Genomic DNA, 23,315 nt, shown 5'->3' on the forward strand with positions numbered 1-23,315 from the left:
ACAACTTTCCCACCCTCTGCTCAACCCTGCTGTGACAAAACAGGAAATGGGACATGGAAAACTCCTGTTTATTCACCCAGAAGAAAAAAAAAATAAAGAGGGCAAAGGGCCAGGGAGCGTCTGTGAGGGTTTCTGTGTGACCCACTGGTCCTGTCTCGGCTACAACTCCTGCGGAGGGAGCAGGCATAGGGTCAGGGAGCTGTGCGGGGCTCTCCGCTTACCGCCCCACGGAGGCAGAGACCCCAGGTGCCCAGAGAGCAGCCTCACCCCTCCATGAGCCACAGAGCAGCAACCCTGGCAAGGAGGGGGAAAACAACGTGAAGGTGGAGTGCGCTGACCTTGGCAGCATCCTTCTCCTCCTCCTCCTCCTCCTCTTCCTTGTCCTTGGGCAGTTGGCTCTCTTCCTCCTGCGCGCTCGCCTCCTCTCCCGCACGGCTTTTAACCTGAAAAACAGAGACGGAGCCCTGTCCCCCGCCCCGTGGCAGGGAGTCCCTGCTGCGGTTGCAGGTCCATGCCGTCCCCAGTACCTTGCCACGCAGGCCCTGGGTCTCTGCCCGTGCCCTCCTCTGCATCTCCGCTTCGATGACCTCGAAGAACTCTTGGCGGACACGGTCGAGCACCTCCTGGGGATCCTCCACCAGGCTCTCCTCCACCTCCATCTCCTGGCCCTCCGACCTGGCGCGTTCCTTCAGCCGCATTTCCCGGTGCCGGGCCTCCAGGATCTTCTCCCGCTTCGTCTCCCGCTCGAACATCTGGGGCAGAGTGGGGGCTGAGGGGTGCAGGGCTCACAGGGGACCCTGCGGGACAGCGTGCTCTGTACAGGGACAGCGCGGGGCTTGCTGGTAGAGCCACTGTGCATGGGGCCAGCAATGTGCCAGCAGTGCTGAGGGCTTTGCTGTGACCTGGCACAGCAGCTTGGGGCTCAAAGCTCACGTACAGCGGTGGCCAGGGTCTTCTCGTTCCTCTGGAGGGTGCAGAGCCCGGAGGAGATTTCCAGCAGGGTGACGGTGCCCAGCTTTGAGCCGCAGCCAACAATGCACCCGTTGTCCTGCAGGCGCAGGCTGGAGAGGGGCTCGTTGCAGACCTGGGGAGGGAGGACGGGCGGGTGGTGGCACTTAGCTCTGACGTGATGCCCCACGGTGAAAGCCAGGCAGGACAAGCCAACAGAGGCAAATCCATGTGGTTGCTAATAACAGGAGCCTACGTGCAAAGTTTTGGGCACGCTGGGCACAGCTCAGGGCCGAGGGGACGGCTGCTGCTCAATGGAGCTTATCCCGAGCTCTGTCCCCTGGCTCTGCTTGCTCCGGCAGGGCAGATCTGCCAAGCGCCCCGCTGCCAGCACCCGCTGGGGGCAGCCCCTGCTCCCCTCCCAGGGCGAGGGACCTGGAGCTGCTGGGGACCCAACCTTCAGGCTGAGAGAGGGGTCATTCTGCTTGAAGAGGAAGTCCCAGACGTCCAGGGTTCCATCTGATCTGGTGGTGAAGAAGACGGACGGCCTCACAGTGCTCCAGCACCCGTCTGTCAGGTAGGAGAGGTGGCACCTGCCAGCAGACCCGATACAGCGGCGATGGGCTGGTGGCCTCTGTCCCATCGTCCCCATGGCTGCTGCCTATGCAGCACGGCATGGGCACCTTCCATTCCAGCACCCTCGGCCACACTGGCACTGCCCTGCCTTGGTGACGATCCCACCTCCTCCTGCCTGACCTGAGCAAACCAGCCCCTGCCGGTCGTCTGCCCCAAAAATGCTCTTCCACGAAAGGGAAGACTTTTTGCAGAGCAAACTTCCGCACACCGACACCTACTTGGTCCACATAATTGATGATTCCTTGGTCTCCTCTGACCAGATCCGAGCAGTCCAGTCGCCGACTGTCAGGAAGACTTTGGGGTAGAAAGGGTTCCTGACCAGCGCGTAGACAGGTCCAATGTGGCCACTGTAGGTGCTGGTGATTTTTTCGGGGGGTGTTTTGGCCTTGCGGTTGCAGGCGATGACGATGCCTTGCTCTGTGCCCACCATGAACTTGGTGGGCTGAGGGTGGGAGCAGGAGAGAGCAGCCGTCAGCAGGTGGGGGACGCTGCGGTGCAGGGGGCAGTGGGGCAGCAAAGGGCTTTGCTGTCCGAGCAGGGGGGGGGCCTGCTGCAGCCAGCACCCGGGGAGAATGGAACCCTGGGACCCGCCATCATCTGGAGGATTTAGAGACCAAAATGCCAGCAAGACCTTGTGTTTTGGCAGCACATCAACTCCTAATTCTTAAAGATGGGCGAGAACATGCTGCAAGCTGCAGCACAGCACTCGGTGTCACTCTGGGCATCAGACGCTTGTGCTGTCCCCCTGGAGCCCAGCCCATGGGGGTAACCAGGCACTGCCCGCCTGGCTCGGCTCGGCTCACACTCCAGCCCAGGGCACTGGCTGCGTGTGGGCAGGGTGATCCTGTCGGCGGGGCAAGGTGTCTCACCATGGTGGGCTCAAACTCCAGCGTGACAGCACCCAGAGCGTTCTCCAGGAGCCCCTTCCGGGTGATGTCCAAGACCAACGACTCGGTGGGCTCGGACAGCTTGCGGACGTCCCACCACAGGACCTGCAGGGGACAAGCAGCGGGAGGGGGCTGCAGGGCAGGGGCTGCTCCTGGCTCAGCCGTGGGTGCTGGGGAGCAGAATGCCCTGGAGCCTGCCAGCTGCCCTGTGCCAGCCCGTGCTGCCAGCCTGGGGGCCTGGTTGCCGTGCTGCCATGGCTGGCGAGGGACAGAGCAGGCAGGGGAAGCTCTTTTGGGCTGTCAGCGCCTGCCAGCGGGGTCCCCGTGGGCGTGCCTGGCACTCTTCCCTGCCCCTGCCCTTTACCTGCCCGTCAGTGGAGGCTGAGAAACACTCGGTGCCCGTTTTGGACTGCAGCCAGATGGCTCCATACACAGGGTCCCGGTGGCTGACCTCCACGGTGGACACCTCCACGGGCAGCCCCCCTTTCCTGGTGTCCCAGTAAGCTGGGAAGGAAAAGAAGTCAAGACCTGCACCCGCTCCCTTGCCCGGCTCCTTTGCTTGCCACTTATTTCCCGAGGAGATGCTGCCCCGCTGCCCAAGCCAGAACGGGGAGCAAATCCCACCGGCTGCCCCTCCTGCCCCAGAAGAACCATGCAAGCACCCTGCGGGCTGGGAGCCTGCTGCTGAGATCACTCGCAGCGATGCCCACTCTGAGCGGAAACACAATTTGCGCCTTCTGCTAATAAAGCTAGGTGGTGGTGACATTAAAGAGCCACAGCAGTTCTTCAGCAATCATCTCTGTGGCAGATGCACCACGATCCCAGAGGCAATAAATCCCCCCAGCTCCCCCCTACTCTGCACAAGGGGTTGCAGCAGGACCGGATACAGCCTAAGCAGCCCCCAGCCCCCTGTCATCTTCCGAACAGCAGCTCTTACGCTCGATGCTGCTAAAAACCAGTTTGTGTGACCCGACCTCGGCTGCGCTCCCTCCTGCGTGCCCGAAGGGTGCTGGCTAACGAAGGCAGGTCCCCCGCGGGCAGCAGCAGCCATCCTTCCCTATCTCTGCCTCCGACACGTGGCAGAGGGCAAGCCACGGCGCAGGACTGGCGGCGGTTCAGCAAAGGTCAGGCAGTTGGGCCGTGGTGGCACCGAGCTGCACACGCTCCCTCTCGCTCACTTCTAATTAGGCAATTGGATGTGCCGGAGTGTGCTCCGCTGGGCCTGTGCCACACGCCTGGGGAACGCTGCGAAGGATGGGGTGAGTTCCCTGCCCTCCATCACCTGCGGAGCGTGCAGTAACAGCCCCGTAATGCATGCCCTGTCAGATTTGATTGCTGCTGCAAATGGCACGGAAAACATCAAAATGAGAGCAATTAAATCAAAGGGCTCACGTGGCCAAGCAAATAACAGAACCATAAATGAAGCTGACAAAGAGGGGCCCTTTTCCAAGCGCTTGAAACAACAGCACAAGAATAATTCAGTGCACACAGTGACAGCGACTCTCCTGGGATTTTGCCATGCAAAGATATGAGGCCATGGGCAAGGCGGGAGCACAGCACGCGTCCTGCTCAGTGTCTGATCCAGCAGTCCCTGCCGGGCTCTCGCTGCGGTCGCAGACGCCACACTGCCCTGAGTGCCTGCGAAGGGCTCCCGGGCACGGTATCCTCCCCTCACCGGCTACTGCTCAGGTGAACACATGCCGTCCTCCGCATGCCAAGCCCCAGGGCTTCTGGCTGTGCTCGGGATATTCCCGGCCACAGAACTAATGACATTATGCCCTTTGTGAGTGTAGCAATGCTGGAACCAGACTCTTGCCAAATTAAAATGAAGTCTTATTAATATGGCCTCACGTCTAATCCATCTTCCTTACCCATCTGCCCGTTGTAGCATCCTCCCACCAGGACGTGCGAGTCTTTGGGGTTGTATTCCAGGCTCACCAGAGGGGATGACGGCTTGAGAACGAGCTCCGGCTTGTTGGGGTTTTCTGCCAAGAAGGGATGAGTAAAGAGCAAAGTGCAAAGGCAGCCTGGAGAGCGAGCACCCCTGCCCCTAAACCAGCCTCCCAACACCACACTCTGCTCCTCCACGCCTGGCTCCCTGCCACGCTGGTGCTTGCCCAGCCGTGCTGGATGAGGAGAAGCTGGTGAGCTGGTCACGTCACCAGGATGCCTCACCGTAGCCAGGGAAGAGAGCCTGCCAGCCTGGGGACAGACCCCTGCTTCCCCAATCCCCGATCCCCTCACCTCTCTTTTTCGTGTTTTTCACTCCAGAATACAATAGGTCTGAGAGAGTTTTTGACAGAACAGTGCAATTCTCAGCCTGGGCTTGTGCTGCCTCTTTCTTTCTTAATCAAGCAGAAGCGAACCATATAAACACAAGAACCACATGAGAGGAGCTGAGCCTGTTGAGGCTCTAGCTCATGAAGTCATGTAGTGGGATTTTAGAGGTTATTTTCCACCTATCGGCTAGCTTTCAGGTCCCATTTCTCCCCTTCTCTGCATTGATCTGTGGGCAAAGCAGAAACCGATCCCTTGTTCACCCCCTCCGGAGAGCTGTGAGGTTTCATTAGGTGCTTTGAAGATAAAAAGTGCTTCCGCAGCGGCAGCATTACTGACCGGTGAGTTTTCCCTTCTCCTTACCAAGATCCCAGATGTACGAGTCAAAGCTCATGTCTTTCACGTTTTGCTGGAACTCCAGGCTGGAATAAGCCACTGCCAGTTTCTTGCATGTGTCAGGGTGCCAGGAGAGATGTGTGGCCGTCCTCTTGGTTACGTTGGGATCCCTTTTTGATAACAGAACATCAAAGAAAGATGTTAGTTTGCTAACAGCTTTGTCACACCCTGGGATGACTGTCTCCCAAAGGAAACTGTGGGAATCGCAATTAAAACAAGCTGCGGCCCTTGAGCATTGAGTGCGGGAAACGATTCTCGTGGGGGTTGGGCGGGGGGAGAAGAGCTGATGATTTAATAAAGTCTTTCCAGTTATACGTTTCTAAGAATCCAATTGTGTTACTGGACGTGACTTCTAGAAATGACCTAACAGCGCCTGACACTTGAAAATAATCTCTGAGGCACAAAAAAAAAATAATTTTAAAAAACCATTTCCTGTCTAAAGCCCTGTTAGAAGATGCTCAGACCGTGTTATCTATCTCCAAAGTGCCTGGGCGGGCGGAGGGCAGGGACGGGAGGAACAGACGGAGTTAGGGAGCAGAGGGGCTGCAGCAGGTCTCCCCATCCATATAAATAGATAAAGCACCCCCCTAAAGCCATTGGGTTTTCCACCTCCTTTGCCTCTAACGTGAGTTTAATACGCGGGATCCCGCTGTGGATCTGGAGAACCTGGTGAACCTCACTGGTCGTGCTACCTGATGACATTGATGGTTTTTGCCGAGGGGGGCTCGTCTTCCACCTCTGCCATCTCCTCCTCTCCAAAGTACTCCTCGTAGATGTTAATGGCGTTGTTCTGCTTGACGCAGTGCTCCATCAGCTGCAGGGAACGCACAGGCAGAGGCCGTGCCTCTGGGGAGCTGCCAAGGCAAGGGAACCGGCAGCGGGTGGGCAGGGGGCTCTGGGAGTGGGAGGGGACACGGGCAGGGCCTTACGGTGCCGAGGTGCATGATGGTGTTGACATAGTTTTCATCTTTCTCCACTTTCTTCCTGAAGCGGATGGTTTGTTCCACCTCCTGTGGGTTGATGTCTTTGGGCCAGCCGCCCTCGACATGGTTGACACCGCGGGATTCCACCTCTACCCGCTCGGTGTTGACCTGGAGGGCGGAACGGAGGAAAAAGAGCAAGAGTTTGAGCCAAAAAGGTGTGAAGTACCCCTTTCCCCCCCGGGAGGTCCTGTAGGGCTGGCGGGCAGCCCCTCACCTCGTGCTCTGACATGTCGCTGGTGTGTTGGACGTAGCTGTCCACGGGGTTCCTCAGGACGAAGTTGCTGGCCATGCTGGGGTCGGGGGGGATGTCCACGTTGACCACGGCCGGCCGGTCAGAGAAGCTGCAGGGTCGGCCGAACTCGCTGCGCTTCCGCGTGTACACGTAGATGATCTCCATGGCGGCCCTACGAGGGGCTGGCGGGTGCCCCTTCCTCCCCTAGACCTGTGGCGGGGACCCCGAAAGGTGTCGGGGGCCTCGGGGAGGGGGGGGCCGCCGCGGCAGAGAACCCCCCTGGACCCCTCCACTCTCCTGCCGAGGACACAGGCGTCCGGGCGCGGCCAGGCCCCCCCGCCCCGGTGCGGCCTCACCGGGAGCCACCGGCAGGGCCGCGTCCGCCGTTGCCTGGCAACGCCGGAGGGAGATCACGTGATCGTACCGCCATGTTGGGGAGGGCAGGGCGGTGGTGTCACGTGACGGCCGCCGCTTGCCGCCATGTTGGGATGGGCAAAACCCGGCTAATGACGAGGGGTTGCAATTAGCGCAGGGTGTTGGGGGGGGGGGGCGGTAGCGGCTTCCTGAAGGAGAATTGGCGCCTGCTGCCAGCCCCAGCCCTGGTTGTGGGGTGCGGAGAGCGGGCTGGGCCCCATCTGTGTGGGGAGGGCCTGGGCCGTGCTTGAGGGAGCACAACCCATGGCGGGGCCCCCTCCCTGCTCCCCTCGACCCCAGGAGGGAAACCCGTGCCATTCCTGCAGGAGCAGGAGAGCTTCCAGGGGGAGCCAGGACATCCCTGTGGCCGGCACAGGTTGCCCCCCAAGGCTGCAGCCATTGCTGCAGGGCTCCAGAGGCCTGGGGGTGGCCTCCCTACGGCCGGTGCCCACCGGCAGCATGGCTCCCTCCGCCCTGAGGACACACGTCCACGCACGCCGCACCCCCAAAGCCTGCGTCCCTCCCCAGCTCCCCACCTGAAACGGCTTCAGGCACCCCCCCCACCCACTGCCACAGCCAAACCCAGCCCAACCTGCAGCCACGGAAGTTAAGGACGATTTTTGCAGCCACAGGAGTTAAGCACAATAATTGCTGGGACCTGGACTTGCCGCGAGGCGTTTGCCCTGGCCATGGGCAGTCCCGGCCTGGCAGAGCAGAGGAGGCCCAGAGAGACCCACAGGGAGGAGGTAAGTTTAGTACAAGTGTTTATTGTCGTTTCCCCCAAAGGGCACATACAAATCAGGCCGGACTCCAGCCCCTAGACAGAGTCCTAATGAGGTTAGTTCACATGCGTTTAAAAACAGCTCTTCTACCAGTACCGTTACATCGAAACATTAAAAGCCAAAAAAAAAAAAACCAAAACAAAACAAACCCCCAAAAAACTCATCCCCTGGAAGTTTCCAACAGCAAGTAATGCTAGTCACACGCAACACGGACAGATGGTGTTAGAAGACCCAAGGGTATGTACAAAGTTATCTTTAAAAGACACAGTGAGTCACTGCTATCAAGTAAGACCCCCCCGCCCGGCTGGCCTGAGGGGCACAGCATGGCCACCCCAGGGGGCTGCCTGGCTGCAGCACTGTTAGCCAAAGCAGGGAGGCAGGGATGGATAACCACCACCAGCAGCACAAGCCGCTAATTGCAATCAGACAGGGAAAGCCTTTGCCCACCTGCAGCAAGGTACAGCCTTTGCGGTGAGGAAGAGCCCTGGGGCAAACCCAGCCCCGGCTAAGCCACCGCCGCATTGCCCAATGTGGCTACGAGAGCTGAACTCGCCCAGGGAAGGCGGCAGGACCATGCCCTCCCCGAGACTGCATCCTGCCCCAGGGATGCCAGAGTAGTCCCTGACCCTCTCCCAGGGGATTTCTGGTTACACGAGGGCTGTCCTGCAGATGGAGGGGAGCCTGCCCCAGCCCATGCTGCTGGCCTGCCCGCCCCGGGGAGCCGAATTGCCAAACAGAGCCTAGAAACCAGCCAAAAGCCTGCAACCAACATGCACTGCAGTAAAACCACGCTGGGACAGAGGCAGCGAGTCGAACCGCGCCTCTGCCTTGCAGAGGACTCATAAAAAACCCAGAAGCAAAGCAAAGGAAAACCAGCAAGGCCAAAACATCCCTAATTCTACAGCCTCTGAACGCGGGGCTGGGGCGGCTCCGGCTGGGGGACAGCGAGGGGGGCACGGGGAGCCGGCTCTGCCCGTGCGGAGCGGGAGCGTGGCAGAGGGGAGCCGTCAGGGGGTAGCAAAGCCACCCGCGGGCGCTGGGATCACTAGTGGTTGGTACTGCATTGCTACGGGAGTGAAGGAGCCCGGACCCCTCCCCAAGGGGCTGGTGCTGGGGGGCAGCCCATGGCCCCAGGTTTGGTGCTCCAGGCAGGGGGAGCTGGAGAAGGCTCCCCTCCGTGGCGTAAAACATCCCCGAGCTGGTGCAGACAGGAAGGGAAAGGAGAAGCCGACGCAGGGGCTTGAAGCATCTCCGGTCTTCCTGGTGCACCAGGAGCCTGGCCGCGGTGCTGCCGTGCTGCCGGCTGGCATTCGGCCCCGGAGTCACTGTCAGCCGTAAGGCAGGAAGACTTGAGACTGAGCAGAAGCTGCCGAGGGGGAGAGGAGGGCGCGCAGAGCACGCGGGGGTGTCCCCGCCACCGGGGCTCATCCTCCGGCCACCGTTGGGCTTCCCACCGCGTCTTTTCCAGGTGTCTTTGGTTTCCGTTACAGAAACGCCGGTGGCATTTTCTCCTCCCGCGAGCTGCTCGGGGCGAGCGCGTTAGGCTGGGAACTCGGTGCCGTGCTGCCTGATGTGCTCATCGGTGACGGACAGGTAGGTGGCTCGCATGCTCGGGGAGTACTGCGGGGAGAGGACACAGGGGTCAGCGTACCCCCGACCCATGGCGTGCGCCACCAAGCCCCACCAGCCACCTCCAACCCAACCCTGCTCCGCTACGTGCCGCCAGAGAAAGCCCGAGGATGGAGAGGGAAGATTACTTCCCGCTTGTATTAATCCCCAATTCATCTGCCGGGCTGCCATGGGTAAGGGGGCCAGACCCTGGTCCCAGCCTCTTCAAGGGATGGAAGACAAGAGACCCCCCAGCCAAAACACTTTGAGTGTCCTCAAGCTCTGCTTTGCCCCTTCCCGCACTGCTGGGATGTCAGCCAGGTTCATCCTCCACCTTCCCACACCAGCCTGGCAGCGGATTCAGCCCCAGTTGCTGAGCCTGGATGTGTCCGATCCCGAAGGGCTTGCACCAGGATGGGCTTGAGCTCCCCTTCCTGCACCAGCACGGGGACGGTGGCACTGCACGCACTGGCTGAGCTGGCACAGCGGTGGAGCAGGATGGGCTTTAGCCCTGACACTCAGGCTTGGGCCGGGTCTCTGCAGAAGCTGAGCTGGGTTTTGCCCCCTCATCTTCCCTGTCCGCACACAATCCTTACCCTGGCTGTGCCGGGGCTCACTGGGTGCCTGCACCGGCAGTCGCTGCAGGCTGAACCCCCTGGGGGTCCCCAGCAGGACGAGGTCCCCCCGCCGCACCAGGAAGGGGGTACCGGTGAGCCCAGGGCAAAACCTCAGCTCCCCCCCGCCCCGCCAACGCTGCAGAAATAAATTTCTCCAGCATTTTGCGGAGGGAGGGGCACCCCAGCCAGGCATTAAGGAAGATTATTCCTAGTTTGTTATTTTGGACCATGAAAGTCCTTCCTCAGGGATCTGAATCCTGGTTAAATTAGACCATTCAGGGTGGGGAGAAGCGCTCAAATTAATCCCCCCCGTTTGTCCATCCCCGGGGAAGAGGCTCGCCAGCTGCCAGGTCTGCGCAATCCGATTACAGGCTCCCGCGCTGGAGCGGCTCCAGGCTTTCACCTGATGGCAAAAAATCTTCCCCGGAAGAGGCGAGCGTGGTGTCCCTGCCGCAGCAGCGTGCCCGGAGCCACGTCCCCAGCCCCACCGCGGTGCCACCCCCATGCCACCACTGTGCCCGCGAGGGGTGAGCCGGGGGGACATTGCTGCTTCGGATGGAGGCATCAAAGCAGATTAGATGCTGTCAGAAAGGGAAGGGGAAAAACTGCACCAAGAAGGGGACGGAGATTGGGACCTTTTCCAGCCATCCCGACACATGGGAGCTGCAAATCAATCCCCTCTTGTGCCTGCGCTGGGGACAAACCACAGCCCCGTCCCCCCTAGAGCCTTCCAAGCTCTCCCCAAAATCAAACCAGCCCCACGGGAAAAGGGGATGGAGGGAGGCACCAAGGAGGGGAAGGAGGGTGGGAACCCGGCTGCTGCCCCAGGAGGAGGAGGAAGGAGAAGGAAGCGGCTGAACTTACTCTTGATGGGCAACTTAGCTCCAAAATAATTGATGCAAAAAAAATAATAAAAAATAAAAAAAGAAATAAAAAAAAATAAAGCAGGCGTTAACAGGCAGGATGGGCTTAAACAAACAGCGGGGAAATGTAAACATGCAGGGGTGACTGCGGAAAGTGTCCTTTGAAAGTCAGAATAAATAAGAAATAAAGCAGAGAAGAGCAGCTGAAGGGAAGACTATTTCGGTCTCCTCCGAGCACGTGGCTGGTGACCTCTCCCCGCAGCCCCCGCGGGCCGGCCGGGAACTGGGTTAGTGAGACGGGCAGGAGGGATGCGCTCGCAGATGGGGCACGTCCTCCGCAAGGGCAGGAGGAGGGGACCGAGCTCACCCGTCCCCATCCCCACTCTGTCGGTGCCCCGGGCGAGCGGCTTCCCAGTGAAGCAGAGGGGCACCTGGCCACCCAGCTAATCCCCCCCCCGGCCCACGGGGCATCACAAGAAGGACTTGGGCTCGGGCGTCCACCGTACTGTGGGAGGAGGAGAGCCTCTGCCGATCAGGGGGACGTTCTCGTAGCGCGGGTTACCACCGAAGAGCACGGCTTGGTTCCTGGAGGGGGAGAGCCCGTCAGAGCGGGGGGCATGGCAAGACCCCCACCATCGTCCCATGTCCCTGAAGCGGGGTGATGCTTCATCCCCGAGGTGGGGGGACCCGAGGGTCAGCCCCTCCGAGGAAGCAGGGGGGGCGGGTCTCACATGTACTCAGAGACGGGGGCGTTGGAGATGGTCTGCGCCGGGGGGTGCAGGCTGCTCTGGCTGCCCAGGCTGCTGCTGTAGCTGCAGAAGCTGCGGAGCTGCCCCCGGGCCGGGTTGTGGGTGGCGATGCGACGGGCCTGCGGGTTGAAGGGGTCTTCCTCGTCCATGTCATCGTAGTCCCGGTCCCTGCGGGGACAAGACACTGGTGCTCACCCACCCGAGCCCCAAAGCCAGTTCTCCCCCGTGTCCAGCTCGTGCCGCACACGTGCCCCGTGCCCCCCGGTGAAGGTAGGGGCTGCGGGCAGACCCACCGGCCAGTGAAGTGCTTCCAGGCGCGTGGCGTGGCACAGATGATGGTGGAGAAGGAGGCGGCCACCAGCAGGGAGAAGAGGACCAAGTAGAGCAAACCCTCCACCCCGTCGTAGCAGATGCCGATAAGGGCATCCAGGTAGTCCTGCGGCAGGAGACGGGATGGGGCAGGGCTGGTGGTGGTGGTGGGGGGTGACCCCCAGCGCTACGCACCCCTGTCCCGGCCCCCCCTCACCTTGTGCAGCCCCCGGCAGTCCAGCATGGCCGTGAGCTGGTGCAGGCTGGTCTCTGAGGAGTTCAGGAGCTGCTGGACCCCCAGCAGGTCTTTCTGCAGGAGAAGTGGGGGGTCAGGGCAGTGCTGGGTGAGATGGGGAGCAGAGAGGGGGGCATGGGTTCCTGGCTCCCCCCACCCTGTACCTCGGCCGTGGGGAAGAGAGGCAGTGCAAACTGTATCAGGCCCTGGATCTGGATCTGCATGGTGGTGAGCGAGCGCTGGAAGACGGTGAGAGCCTGCAAGGGGGGAGCGGAGAGCGGTCACAGAGCTGCTGGGGGGCACCCCCCCAGTCCCAGGCAGCACAAAGCCGGGGGGCGGCTCCCCCATACCTGCTGGAAGGGGTTGCTCAGGCTCTGGTCACAGTACAGGTAATAGTGAACCACTTCTGCAAAGCAAACGGCAGATGTTGATGTGAGCGTCCTGGGGGGCAGAGCGCAGCCCAGGGCGGACAGCACGGCAGCAGGGAGCTCCGGACCCCCCCAGACCTCCCCGTGGTTTTTGGGGGAGCACTGGGGTCCCTGCCCTGAGCTCATCTCCACGCCATGCCCTGGGACCAGCCCTCACCTGCGCTGATGTCGCTCTCCGTCTGGTTCATGATGAACTTGTCCGGAGCCACGCAGAAGTCGCTGGTGCCCTGTGGGGACAAGAGGGACATCGTCGGGGCTGGGAAGGATGAGACGGTGCTCTCGGCTCTGCCCCGGCACGGCCGGTACCACCCCTCCCCTGCCAGCCCCGCTCACCACCGCTGCCGCCGTGTCCACGGCCATGGAGACCCAGCTGAGGATGAGCGTCAGCAGCCCGCAGCACAGCATCCTGCGGGGAGAGGGGTGAGCACGCCATGGGATCCAACTGTGTGTGTGTCCCCCCCGGCAGCTCCGGCGCCACCAAGCCTGGCCACGGGATACTCACGTGGTGAGGAGGCAGCGGGAGCGCTTGGCCAGCCCCAGGCAGGCCAGGAGGCAGACGGTGAGGACGAGGATGAAGAAGAGGAGATAAGCCAACCACCTGGGCACAGAGGAAGGCTCCGTCAGGTGTGCCCACCTCCCCAGCCCCACCGGCAGCCGATTTGGCAGCCCAGCGCCATCCCATGGCCCCGCTCACCGGTAATACTCCACGTAGGAGACATGGCTGGCCAGCACGGTGAGCTCGGCGCTAGCCCCCCGCCAGACAGGCAGCCCTGAGAGCTGAAGGACGATGCTGCCGGCCAACTGCTGCATGAACTTGAGGGTCTGCAGGTAGTCCCCCCGGGTGGCCAGCAGCTCGTTCAGCTGCGCCAGGTGCTGCTCCAACCCCACCTGCATCTGCTGCGTGGTGCCCGCCACCTGGGGACAACGGGGACGGTCAGCCCCGCACCGGGGACTTCCCCACTGTCAGCCCCGCACTCAGCAGAGCCATTCGCCCCATCTGTGGGATGCTGACCCTCCAGGAGAGCGGCCCCACACCAACCCCTCATGCTCAAGCCGGATCCATCCTCTGGGACAGCCCTTCCCGGCCACAAAGGCCCCATTCTGTGGGGTGACGTCACCCTCCCGTGCTCGGTGTGGCATGGCCGCCCTGGGGGCTCGGCCGGCAGGGTCCCTCCAGCTGGATGCCTCCCTCCCCAGTGCTTTAACCAAACCCGGGATGGGGGAATTGACGCAACCCTGGGGGAGACGGAGTGGGTCACGTAGGGGGACCCTGCCCCGTGGCCCTACCAGGGAGTCGATGCCGGTGATTGTGTGGTTGGCGTGGTCCAGGGCGTAGAGCAGCTGGTACACCCCGTCGTTGGTCTCGCTGTTGCCATAGAAGCCGATGCCGACGGCCGTGCTGCGGGCACAGAGGGGACCCCCAGTCAGAGGGGAGGGAAACGCTCACCCTGACATGGGTGCCCTGCCTTGGGGGGACACTGGCTGGACAGGGGACACTCCCCGGAGCATCCCGGTTTCAGGGGACCTGCACCCGCGGCAGGGCAGAGCTAAAGCAGACAGGACAGGGACGGCACAATGATGGGGACATGCTCCCTCCTGGTGCCCACGGGGCCCTGGGACAGCCGAGCCCGGAGCTGCTCCACAGGCCGGACACGGCAGGTTTGAAGCTCCTTCTGCCAAACTCTGAGAGATTGAGGGTGGAGGGGCTGCGCAAAGCAGATTAGGGGAATCCGCTGGAAGCGATGCCGCTACTGATTAAACTGCTCCTGGGCTCACCCCGAGATGGGAGGCAGGCAGCAGGCTGGGGGCTGTGCCGTGGCCACTCCAGGCCCCGTGGCGAGCTCACCGCGGCCACTTCGGCGCTCCCTGGCACCTGGTGTGCCAGCAGGCGAAGCTGGGATGGAGACAGGAGCCAGCTCCAAGGAGGGACGTGCCCGTGCCTGGCGTGTGCGATGCTGTCCCCTTCCCCATGGCAGACCCCAATACAACCGACAGACACCAGCCCATTCACCACATCAGGCCTTTAACGGCTGCAAACAGGCTCAGCGTGGCTGTCGGGGGGGGTTTCAAAGCCCCGGGGGAGCTGGAGAATGGTCCCCTGCCGCCTGCCAGCGGGCGCCCCGAGGCTGGAGGAGCAGGAGGACCCGGGGTGGGGGGGGTGGTCCCGGGGGGAGCACGCCAAGCTCATTAGTGCCATTTCCCTGCTCCGAACAACGCTTGCAGGCAGCCATCTCGCTCCGCCCAGGCAAAACCAGCCCCTTTGTCTGACAAGCGGGTCATGGCCGGGCAGCGAAAGAGCCCCGTGTCCCATCCCGTCCCCCTTCGCGGGGCCAGGCCTGCCGGGAGGCACCCGGGCCGGCTGGCAGGGGGTCCTCCCAGCCACTGGCTGCCAAAACCTGAGACGGGCTCGGAAAGCCACCAGCACGCTGCCGGGCAAAGAAGTGTTCCCCTTGCCTAATTGCTCCGGTCGCAATTAAGGCCGGGCGCACACAGGACCTGCCAGCTGGGTCACGCTGCCGCCTGCCATCTGCTCCAGGCTGGGATTAGTGACCCAGCCCCGCTCCCGGCCGGGATTAGCCGGGAAGGCGGCACAGCCGTGGTGGGGACAGGGACAGGGCTGGCCCGTGGCTGGTCCCCGGCGCTGCCCCGGCACCGGCAGGGAGTGAGGGAGGGATGGACTGCATTTAATGGCACAGATATAATTAAAGCAACTCATGGCCGGAGCGTAGACCCCCATCGTCGCTGAGAGGACAGCACGGGGTCCCCATTCTCACCAGCAGATGAGCCCGGCGGTGACGGCCATCCAGGTGACGCAGCAGGAGTGGGGCCGCTTGGTCTCGGGCTCCTGGTCCCTCTTGCAGCAGCAGAGGCAGATCAGGTAGACGGTGAGGAAGAGGAGGTTGAGGCCGAGGCAGACGGCAGCCACCAAGCCAAGGAAAAGCAGCGACTGGGAAAGCGAGAGGGGACAGTCAGCGGCTGCGGCCGTCACATGCCGCAGGGCGCCCGGCAGGATGCGGCCACGTCCAGTGTCCCACAGGACGGTCACACGGGGAAAGAGGAAGCATCCCCTGTCCCCACACGGGGCCACCGAGCCGGGGTGCAGCAGCCCCTCCGAGGGGGGGGGGGGTGGGACACCGGGACTGCCCCCCCGCTCCTCGTTCCGGGGTCACGGCGGTCCGTGCCCTGGGATGCCGGGGGGCTGCGGCACCGCCAAGGCGAGGGGTGACCCCCCGCTTCGCACCCCCTGGGAGGGACGGGGGGGGAGGCGGGGGGGGCTCCGGCAGAGCCGGTGCCGGCTGGTCCGGCGGGGGGGCCCCGCGCCCCCGCCGCCTGCCCCGGGGAAGAAGGGCGCTTTGTGCGGCCGTGAGATCAGAGCTGGCGCCGGCATGAAAGCGGCGAGGACGGGGAGGGGGGGGAACGGAGCCCCGCCGGCAAGCGGGACCCCTGCCCGGGAGCGGGCTCCGTCCCCAGTGGGGGGCAGCGCGAGGAGGGGGTCGGCGGGCGCCGGGAGGGGGTCGGCGGGCGCGGGGTCGGTACCTGCTGGTAGTCGGGGTCCCGCGGTCGGAAGGCGGAGGGGACGGGCTGGAGGCGCAGGCCGCGGTGCGGCAGCCCGTGGAGCCAGGCCGCCCACCACGGCGCCAGGTAGTCGGCGCGGGCGGGCGGCATGGCGGGGGGCGGCGGGGCCGCGGCCGCGATGGAGCCGCCGGGGCCGGGGCCAGGGCCGGGGGTGGGGAAGGGCCGCGCCGCCACGCCGCGGGGCTCCGCCCACCGAGCCACGCCCACCGAGCCACGCCCACCCCCGGCCACGCCCACGCCAGTCGGACGCACCGAACCCCCCCACACACCTCGGTGTCACCCCGTAGGGGCACCGCACCCCCTGTCCCCTGCTATAGGGGCACCGCACCCCTGTCACCCCCCTGCTATAGGGGCATCACGCCTCATCACTGTCCTCCTACAGGGGCATCACAGCCGTCACCTCCCTGCTGCAGGGGCACCAGACCCTTGTCACACCCCCCCCCCCCCCCCCCAGCTATAGGGACACCACACCTCATCACTGTCCTGCTATAGGGGCATTGCACCCTTATCACCCCCCCCGCTACAGGGGCACTGCACCCCCTGTCCCCCCTCCGCTATTAGGGCACCGCATCCCCTATCCCACCCCCCTGCTATAGGGACATCACAGCCATCACCTCCCTGCTATAGGGGCACCGCACCCCGTGTCCTCTGCTATAGGGGTATCACAGCACCTCACCCCCCTGCTACAGGGACACCGTACCCCATCCTCCCTGCTATAGGGACATCACACCCCATCACCACCCTGCTATAGGGGCACCACACCCCCTTACCTCCCTGCTATAGGGGTATCAAAGGACCTCACCTCCCCGCTATCGGGGAACCACACCCTGCATCCCCTGCTATAGGGGCACTGCACACCATCACCTCCCTGCTATAGGGGAAACGCACCCCATCCTTCCTGCTATAGGGCTACCGTACCTCTGTCACCCCCCGCCCCGCTATAGTGGCACTGCACCCCATCCCCCCGCTGCTATAGGGGCATCACAACACCTCAGCTCCTGCTATAGGGGCACCGCAGCCCTGTCACCTGGCTGCTAGAGGGGTAGCTCACCAAATTCCCCTCCTTGCTATAGGGACACACCCCCTCATCACCTCCCCGCTGGAGGGTCACTACATGCCTGTCACCTCCCTGCTATAGGGGCACTACTCCCCCATGTAGGGACTGCACTGCCGTCACCCCTACAATGGCATCACACAGTGGCACCCGCTGCTATAGGGCTACCACATCCCTTCACTGCCTGTGCCAGGTCACACGCCATAGGGACAGGTCCCAGCCACAGGTGACACACCGGTGGCCATGTGTGATGGATGGGGCCATTACAGATCCTGCTCCAGGTGCCCCAGGACCCGGCTGTCACCCCACCACAGCTTCCCGTGGGCGAGGGGGCAACTCTGATGACGCTCCAGTTTACCCGGTGACCACAAACTGTCCCCCTGCCAGGCAGGTGTGCTCCCGGCAGAGCCCATGGAGGGGACAGCCGTGACAGTGACGTCCTTCGGTGCCAAGGACCATCAGGGCTGCGCTGCGGCCCCTCAGGCAAGTCCCCCCCATGCCTGCTGTGGGCAACACTTCATCCCAGTGCACACCAGTCCCACCTGGGCAACCCGCTCAGGTCCTCTGCCCACCCAGGAGCAGACGTTGTCCCCCGCGAGCCCACCGCTAGCACCACCCCCCATGGAAGGGGACCTTCCTGCCCCCCACCCCGAGGAAGGGGATCACCAGCCACTCTGCTGCAGCACAGACTGAATATGGCTCCTGAACCCCCAGAACACCCACGGTTTCAGCATGGTGGACAAACGTGACATCAGAAACTCTTCAGGTTTTTATTTATGTAACAAACATGGAGAAACCTACACATGAATGGCTCATTTCAGCTCCTTCACGGCCAAACCTGGGGAGGAGAAAGAGATGATTTAAGGATCAGAAACACTCTGCTCACTGTCCTGCCCACCCGCCCGGGGACGCATCTCAGCATCATCAGATCATCTAAAGGTCCCTTCCAACCCAAACCGTTCCATTATTTCCTCCAGCGTCAGTTCCAGGCACAGGGACAGCAAAACCAAGTGGCCTGAACAGGTCAGTGACCCAGAACAGGGGAACATGTGCTGGGACAGGACTCGTGTCCCACTGGGACAGCAGGAGCTCCGCAGGAGCCACCTCTGTCCAGCCTGCTGTCCCCCATCCCACGATGTTTCCCTCTGGATGCCAACGGATACCTGGGGGCAGGGACTGCTTCAGCTTCTCGGCCTTCTCCTTGTCCGTGATGACCAGGGTGTACAGGTACCGGCTGCAGCGCACCTTGAATTTCACATTATCCTTGTTCTTCTTGATCTTGACCGCTGCGGGACGAAGGAACAGGTCAGCAGGATGGCGGTGACCCACACCGGCTCCTCCCCTCGCACCCAAGCCGGGAGGACCATCACAGCCCTGCCTCGCTCACCAGCACCAAACAAAATCCAAAATAAATATTTTTTTCCTACATTGTTGTCATCAAAAGCTGCTGCACCAGTGAGGGGATTCAGCCCGTCTCACAGAGACGCCGCGCAGGTTTCTCAAGGCCAACAGCTTTATTTTGAGGTCGTTTTGCTTCGCAGCGGCGGTTTACGACAAGCACTGTGAAAAATTTATCGCGTTGCAAATTTTCAATGGAGCGTGACGGCTCACACTGGGCTTGTTATTTACCCGTGTCGTCTTCTGCAACCGAATCGCTGCACTGGAGCCCGTAACGCAGCTCCTGCGCTCTGCGGCCAGTGCTTCTCATCTCCTTTATACTCCCTTAAGGCCATTTTGTCTCAGCAGCTCACTCAGGGCCGCCGCCAGTTCCTCTCCCTCCCCCGGCCCAGAGCCCCTGCAGCTCAGTGTTACGAGAGCTGCTGCGAAACGCAGAACGAGTCGAAAGGCACAGAGAGGCTTTGTGAGGGGCTGTCATCAGCTACAACAGCGTTTCGGTGTTGAACTATCCCTTCTCGCCCACACTGCTAAGTTATAAAAACATCTCCAGAATGGAAATGCCTCTTCCCCGTGACAGCTAGATCCAAACAAGCAAGAGAAGAGGGAAAACTCTTCATGCGTTGTTAAATACGGAGACAAGGCATTTCTGGTGTTTCAATTATAACGGTCTTTGTATTTGCAACAAAAGAAAACGTGAGTCTGAGTATGATTCATTTGTCATTCTGACACAACTCCCTAATGTCTGACACCTTGTAGCTTTTCGAAGACTACAGCAAGTCAGAGACAAGGTGATATTTGCAAATACTTTCCAGTGAGCTGCAGCTGGGGCTTGGCCAAAACACCCCGGGGTGAGCAGCCGCGGAGGAAGAATGGCTGAGGAAGAGTGGCTGAGGGGGTGCGAGAACAGCAGTCCCTGGAGGAGCTCAGTCCTGGACCCGAGACCCCGACAGCAACCTCAGACAACACCAAGCAAAAGTTGCTTCAAACGTCACCAATGCTGTGCCCAGAAAAACCCTCAGCCCTGTGTCTTGGCTTCCAAGCCAAGGAGCTCCTCATACTCCCTGGGGACACGCAGCCCCACAGCCCTGCTCTGGTGGGGAAGAAGAGCTCCTGCACCGGAGCATTCCGCCTCACTCCTCCCCAAAGACACACGCAGCACTCACACTTCGCATCCTTCCTCCTGGCTGTCAGCAAAAAGTCTTTAATCTCCTCAATCTTGCGAGGCTGAAAAGCAAAACATAGACTCACCATACGGAGAATCACAGAATGGTCTGGGTTGGAAGGGACCTTAAAGATCACCCAGTGCCACCCCCTGCCCTGGGCAGGGACACCTCCCACCAGCCCAGGTTGCTCCAAGCCCCGGCCAACCTGGCCTTGAACCCCTCCAGGGATGGGGCAGCCACAGCTTCTCTGGGCAACCCGGGCCAGGGGCTCACCGCCCTCACAGCCAGGAATTTCTTCCTGAGATCTCATCTCGATCTCCCCTCGTTCAGCTTCAGAACAGCCAAGAGCTCGCTCCCCAGCTCACACACTGGTCTCCGTGAGCATCCCCAGACAAACCCCCCGTCCCGCAGCAGCCCCCCCGGGGCACCTCTTCTCCCCGCAGCCAGGTCAGCGACAGCCTCCCCTTCGACGGCAGCACCGCCCCCAGCCATGAACCAACGCGGGGGTGGCCACAGTGACCCCCGGCACCGCAAGGCGCTGACAGCGGCCCCCCCCCTCACCCTGCCCAGGGCCACGGACCCCCTCTGCTCCCTCACCTCCCCCTCAGCCCCCCGGGGCGAAAGGAGGGACAACCGTCTCCTTCCCCGCCACCCTCCTCCTCCTCACCATGGTTCCGGCACGGCCTCAGAGCGCTCCAACCTGCGGCAGAAACAACCCAAGATGGCGTCAGCCCAGTCCCACCGCCCAACAACGGCCGCCCAACATCGCCTTCCCCCGCCCCGCGCCCATCCGCCCACCATCGGGTCGTCCCGACTCCCCTCGGCTCCCCCGGCCCGTTCCCGGGGCCGCCCATCCCCGTCCGGCCGCGGATGGCGGCGGATTCCACCCCCCGCTCCACCACCATCCCGTACTCACAACAGCTGCCTCTGCCTCTGCCCAGAAAGGGGAAGTGAGCGGCCACTTCCGCATCCGGGCCTTAACCCCGCCCTCCCCTCCCGCAGCGCCGCTACGGCTCGGGCGGAGGGACAAAAAGGAGCGGGGCCGCCAGCGCGATGGCGGGCGCGGTTTCTGCGATGAGTTGGCGGGGTCTCAGCCTTCCCCGCCGCCCCCCCCCCCCCCCCCCCCCCCCCCCCCCCCCCCCCCCCCCAACCCGGCGCTGAACGTGTTAACGGAGGGTACGCCGGGAGAACCGGGCAATCCCGGCCTCCCCGATCCCTCCGCGCTTCTCCTGGGCACCGCACGGCCGCTTGGGCGGGCTGTTTGCAGCCTCCCAACCTCCCCCCCGAGAGATGCTGGGGCCCGACGGCGCCGGTAGGGCTGTAATGGAGTAGCTTTGCCACAAGAGGGAGCTTCAGCCACGCTTAAAAACCCCAAACCGCCCTAAACCCCTTCAAGAATTCTTGCGGGCGGATGGAGAGGGCGAGGGACCCCATCCTGTCCTTGTCCCTGCGCTTCCTCGGTCCCCCTCACCCCGTCCCCATCCTGCTTGAGCCCCGTGCAGGGCAGGAGCGGCGTTTCGGGGTGCTGTGGGTGGTTTGGTGGTCGGATGGGGACAGCGGGGTCATTGAGTGCAGTGGGGCCACTGGGGACAGTGGGGCAGGGGGCCACACACCCTCCCCTTGGCCGCAGTTTCCAGCTCTGCCCTAAAATTTCATGCTGGAGGTGCTTTTGGGGGGGTCACCCACCCTGCGCCGGCTCTGGGGATGTGACACCACGTGCTCTGTGCCGGCTGTGAGCGCTGGAGCCCCTCGGCCCGTGCCAGGGACCCCCCATCCATGCGGAGACCCCTCGGTTGGGCGATCATCCGGAGTGGGGGTGCTCAAGGGCGGTGGGGCGGCTTGTCTGGGTCCAGCGTTCCCGGGGTGGGAAAAGGGAATCGATGGAGCCGGTGGCTCCCATGTGGCTGCTGTGGCACCCAGCACCCTGCCCTGGCACCCCGACTCGGTGCTGGCACCGCCTGACGGATGGCTCAAATTAAAAGGGAATAAACTGTCGGGGGAGACAAACGCCTGACGCGGCTGCGTGGACGGAAGCGAGAATTGGGGGAAATTCAAGCCCGTAACTCACAGGGTCCCGTCCCCACAAGGAGGGTCCCCGCCATGGCTGGGGGTGTCCCCAGGGGTCCCCGGCACGGCCGAGGGCTGCGGGTGCCGGGAGAGGCTTCGCAGCCCCGGCTCGATCCCTCCTGCCGGGCGGGTGCAGAAGGAATTTTTCCGTGGGGAGGGAGCCGGTGGGAGCCTTTCCCAGGACTGTGCCCCCATGCCTCGGGGTGAACCCCCGTGGGCGCCCGCTCCGGGGTGGCCCAAGCTGGCGCTGGGTGCCAAAGCTGCCGAAGATTAATTACCTGCCGGTTCCTGATCTTGCAGCCACGGTGGTTTTGGAAATGGATAATTAATTACCTTCTGCTTCTAATTACTGCTGGCGGGGGGATGGTATTGGCAGCGCCCGTGTGCCCGCGAGGGGACCGGAGGGTCGTGGGGCCGTGTCTCGTGTCGGCAGCGTGGATGTGACCCAGCTTGTCCCAGAGACCCAAAATCCCGGGGATGCTCCCCTGAGTGACGGAATGAAGTTACAAGGAAGAAGAAGAAGGAGGAGGAAGAGGGACGGGGGTAGGTGACACTGGGGAAGGGACGGCCCTCCCCAGGTCCTGCACCCGGGCTCGCCCCTCTCTGTCCCCGCTGCTCCCGGCCGAAGGGGTGCTTGGGGTGTCCCGCTGCCACGGGAGCGGGGAGGTTGCAGGGATGCTGCTCCTCGACTCTTGGCAGTGGCCCCGCCGTGGCTCCTGTGTGCCCACCCATGCCCATCCTCCTGTCCCCATCCTCCTGTCCCCATTACCCTGTGTCCATCCTCTTGTCCTCGTCACCCTGTCCCCATCACCCTGTCCCCATTACCGTGTCCCCATCACCATGTGCCCATCCTCCTGTCCCTGTCACTCTGTGTCCACCCCCTTGTCCCCATCGCCCTGTCCCCATCCTCCTGTCCCCATCCTCCTGTCCCTGTCACTTTGTGTCCACCCCCTTGTCCCCATCGCCTTGTCCCCACCACCCTGTCCCCATCCTCCTGTTCCCATCACCCTGTCTCTGTCCCCATCACCCCGTCCCCATCCTCCGCTCCCCATCACCCTGTCCCCGTCACCCTGTCCCCATCCTCCTGTCCCCATCCCCCTGTGCACATTCTCCCATCCCCATCACCCTGTGTCCACCCCCCTGTCCCCATCCTCCTGTCCCCATCACCCCGTTCCCATCCTCCTGTCCCCATCACCCTGTCCCCGCCACCCTGTCGCCATCACCCTGTCCCCATCAACTTCTGCCCATTCCCCTGTCCCCATCCTCCTGTCCCCATCACCCTGTCCCCGCCACCCTGTCCCCATCACCCTGCATCCCACAGCCCTCCCACCCAGCACCAGTCCCACCAGTTGCTCCCAGTATCACACTCCAACCGGTTACTGGGACGAAGCCCACAGCCACGGGGGGAGCTGCGGGGGTGCCGCCGAGGGGAGGTTTGTTGGGTGGGACGATTCCCCTCCCCGCCTCCCCCCCCCCCGCCCCCTCCCCCCGCCACCAAAGGAGTTTTTTAATTGTTTGATTTACTTATCTCATCCCTGATGGGCTGATCTACTCTGCTGCCTTTTAATTGCTTCGAAAGTTGAGCAGTTTTTCATGTTTTAAGGAGTGCTGAATTGTATAATTAAAACACTAACAGTGTAAATCAACAGTGCAGAAGAAAGACAGCAGAGAATTAAGCGAGCTTCTTGGCATA

General features: G+C 62.6%; 3 protein-coding genes across 5 annotated transcripts in view; all 3 read right to left on the reverse strand.

Annotated features, from left to right (window-relative positions):
* Positions 1–49: 49 nt before the first annotated feature.
* Positions 50–6,751, reverse strand: DNAI2 (dynein axonemal intermediate chain 2). Of its 2 annotated transcripts, XM_074607143.1 has the most exons (13): positions 6,342–6,751; positions 6,074–6,235; positions 5,837–5,958; positions 5,112–5,254; positions 4,343–4,456; positions 2,836–2,975; positions 2,454–2,576; positions 1,803–2,026; positions 1,406–1,541; positions 938–1,084; positions 528–752; positions 339–443; positions 50–168 (listed from the first exon to the last, which is right to left on the reverse strand). In XM_074607143.1, the coding sequence occupies exons 1-13, from the start codon at positions 6,522–6,524 to the stop codon at positions 160–162; spliced, it is 1,833 nt and encodes a 610-aa protein (XP_074463244.1). In that variant the 5' UTR covers positions 6,525–6,751; the 3' UTR covers positions 50–159. The 2 variants fall into 2 exon arrangements, with proteins under 2 accessions (XP_074463244.1, XP_074463243.1); XM_074607142.1 differs by having other exon boundaries at positions 339–752.
* Positions 6,752–7,520: 769 nt separating this feature from the next.
* On the reverse strand, positions 7,521–16,118 carry TTYH2 (tweety family member 2). The gene is made up of 14 exons (XM_074607147.1): positions 15,902–16,118; positions 15,139–15,311; positions 13,652–13,763; positions 13,059–13,279; positions 12,867–12,962; positions 12,698–12,770; positions 12,522–12,591; positions 12,287–12,342; positions 12,101–12,193; positions 11,919–12,011; positions 11,686–11,828; positions 11,375–11,560; positions 11,150–11,228; positions 7,521–9,175 (listed from the first exon to the last, which is right to left on the reverse strand). The coding sequence occupies exons 1-14, from the start codon at positions 16,028–16,030 to the stop codon at positions 9,095–9,097; spliced, it is 1,605 nt and encodes a 534-aa protein (XP_074463248.1). The 5' UTR covers positions 16,031–16,118; the 3' UTR covers positions 7,521–9,094.
* A 1,632-nt stretch (positions 16,119–17,750) lies between these two features.
* RPL38 (ribosomal protein L38) overlaps positions 17,751–23,315 on the reverse strand; it is a 51,293-nt gene continuing 45,728 nt past the window's right edge. Inside the window, exons 1-5 of one of the 2 annotated variants that reach the window (XM_074607159.1) lie at positions 20,472–20,537; positions 20,223–20,255; positions 19,556–19,616; positions 18,158–18,280; positions 17,751–17,832 (exon numbers count right to left, since the gene is read on the reverse strand). In XM_074607159.1, the coding sequence (XP_074463260.1) occupies positions 17,807–17,832; positions 18,158–18,280; positions 19,556–19,616; positions 20,223–20,225 (213 nt within the window). In that variant the 5' untranslated portion in view covers positions 20,226–20,255; positions 20,472–20,537 and the 3' untranslated portion in view covers positions 17,751–17,806. Of the gene's footprint in view, positions 17,833–18,157; positions 18,281–19,555; positions 19,617–20,222; positions 20,256–20,471; positions 20,538–23,315 lie in introns of those variants that run through there. The other variant, XM_074607160.1, reaches the window with a different exon arrangement.

Source organism: Larus michahellis, chromosome 14, assembly GCF_964199755.1.
Source record: "Larus michahellis chromosome 14, bLarMic1.1, whole genome shotgun sequence".
NCBI classification, from domain to species: domain Eukaryota; kingdom Metazoa; phylum Chordata; class Aves; order Charadriiformes; family Laridae; genus Larus; species Larus michahellis.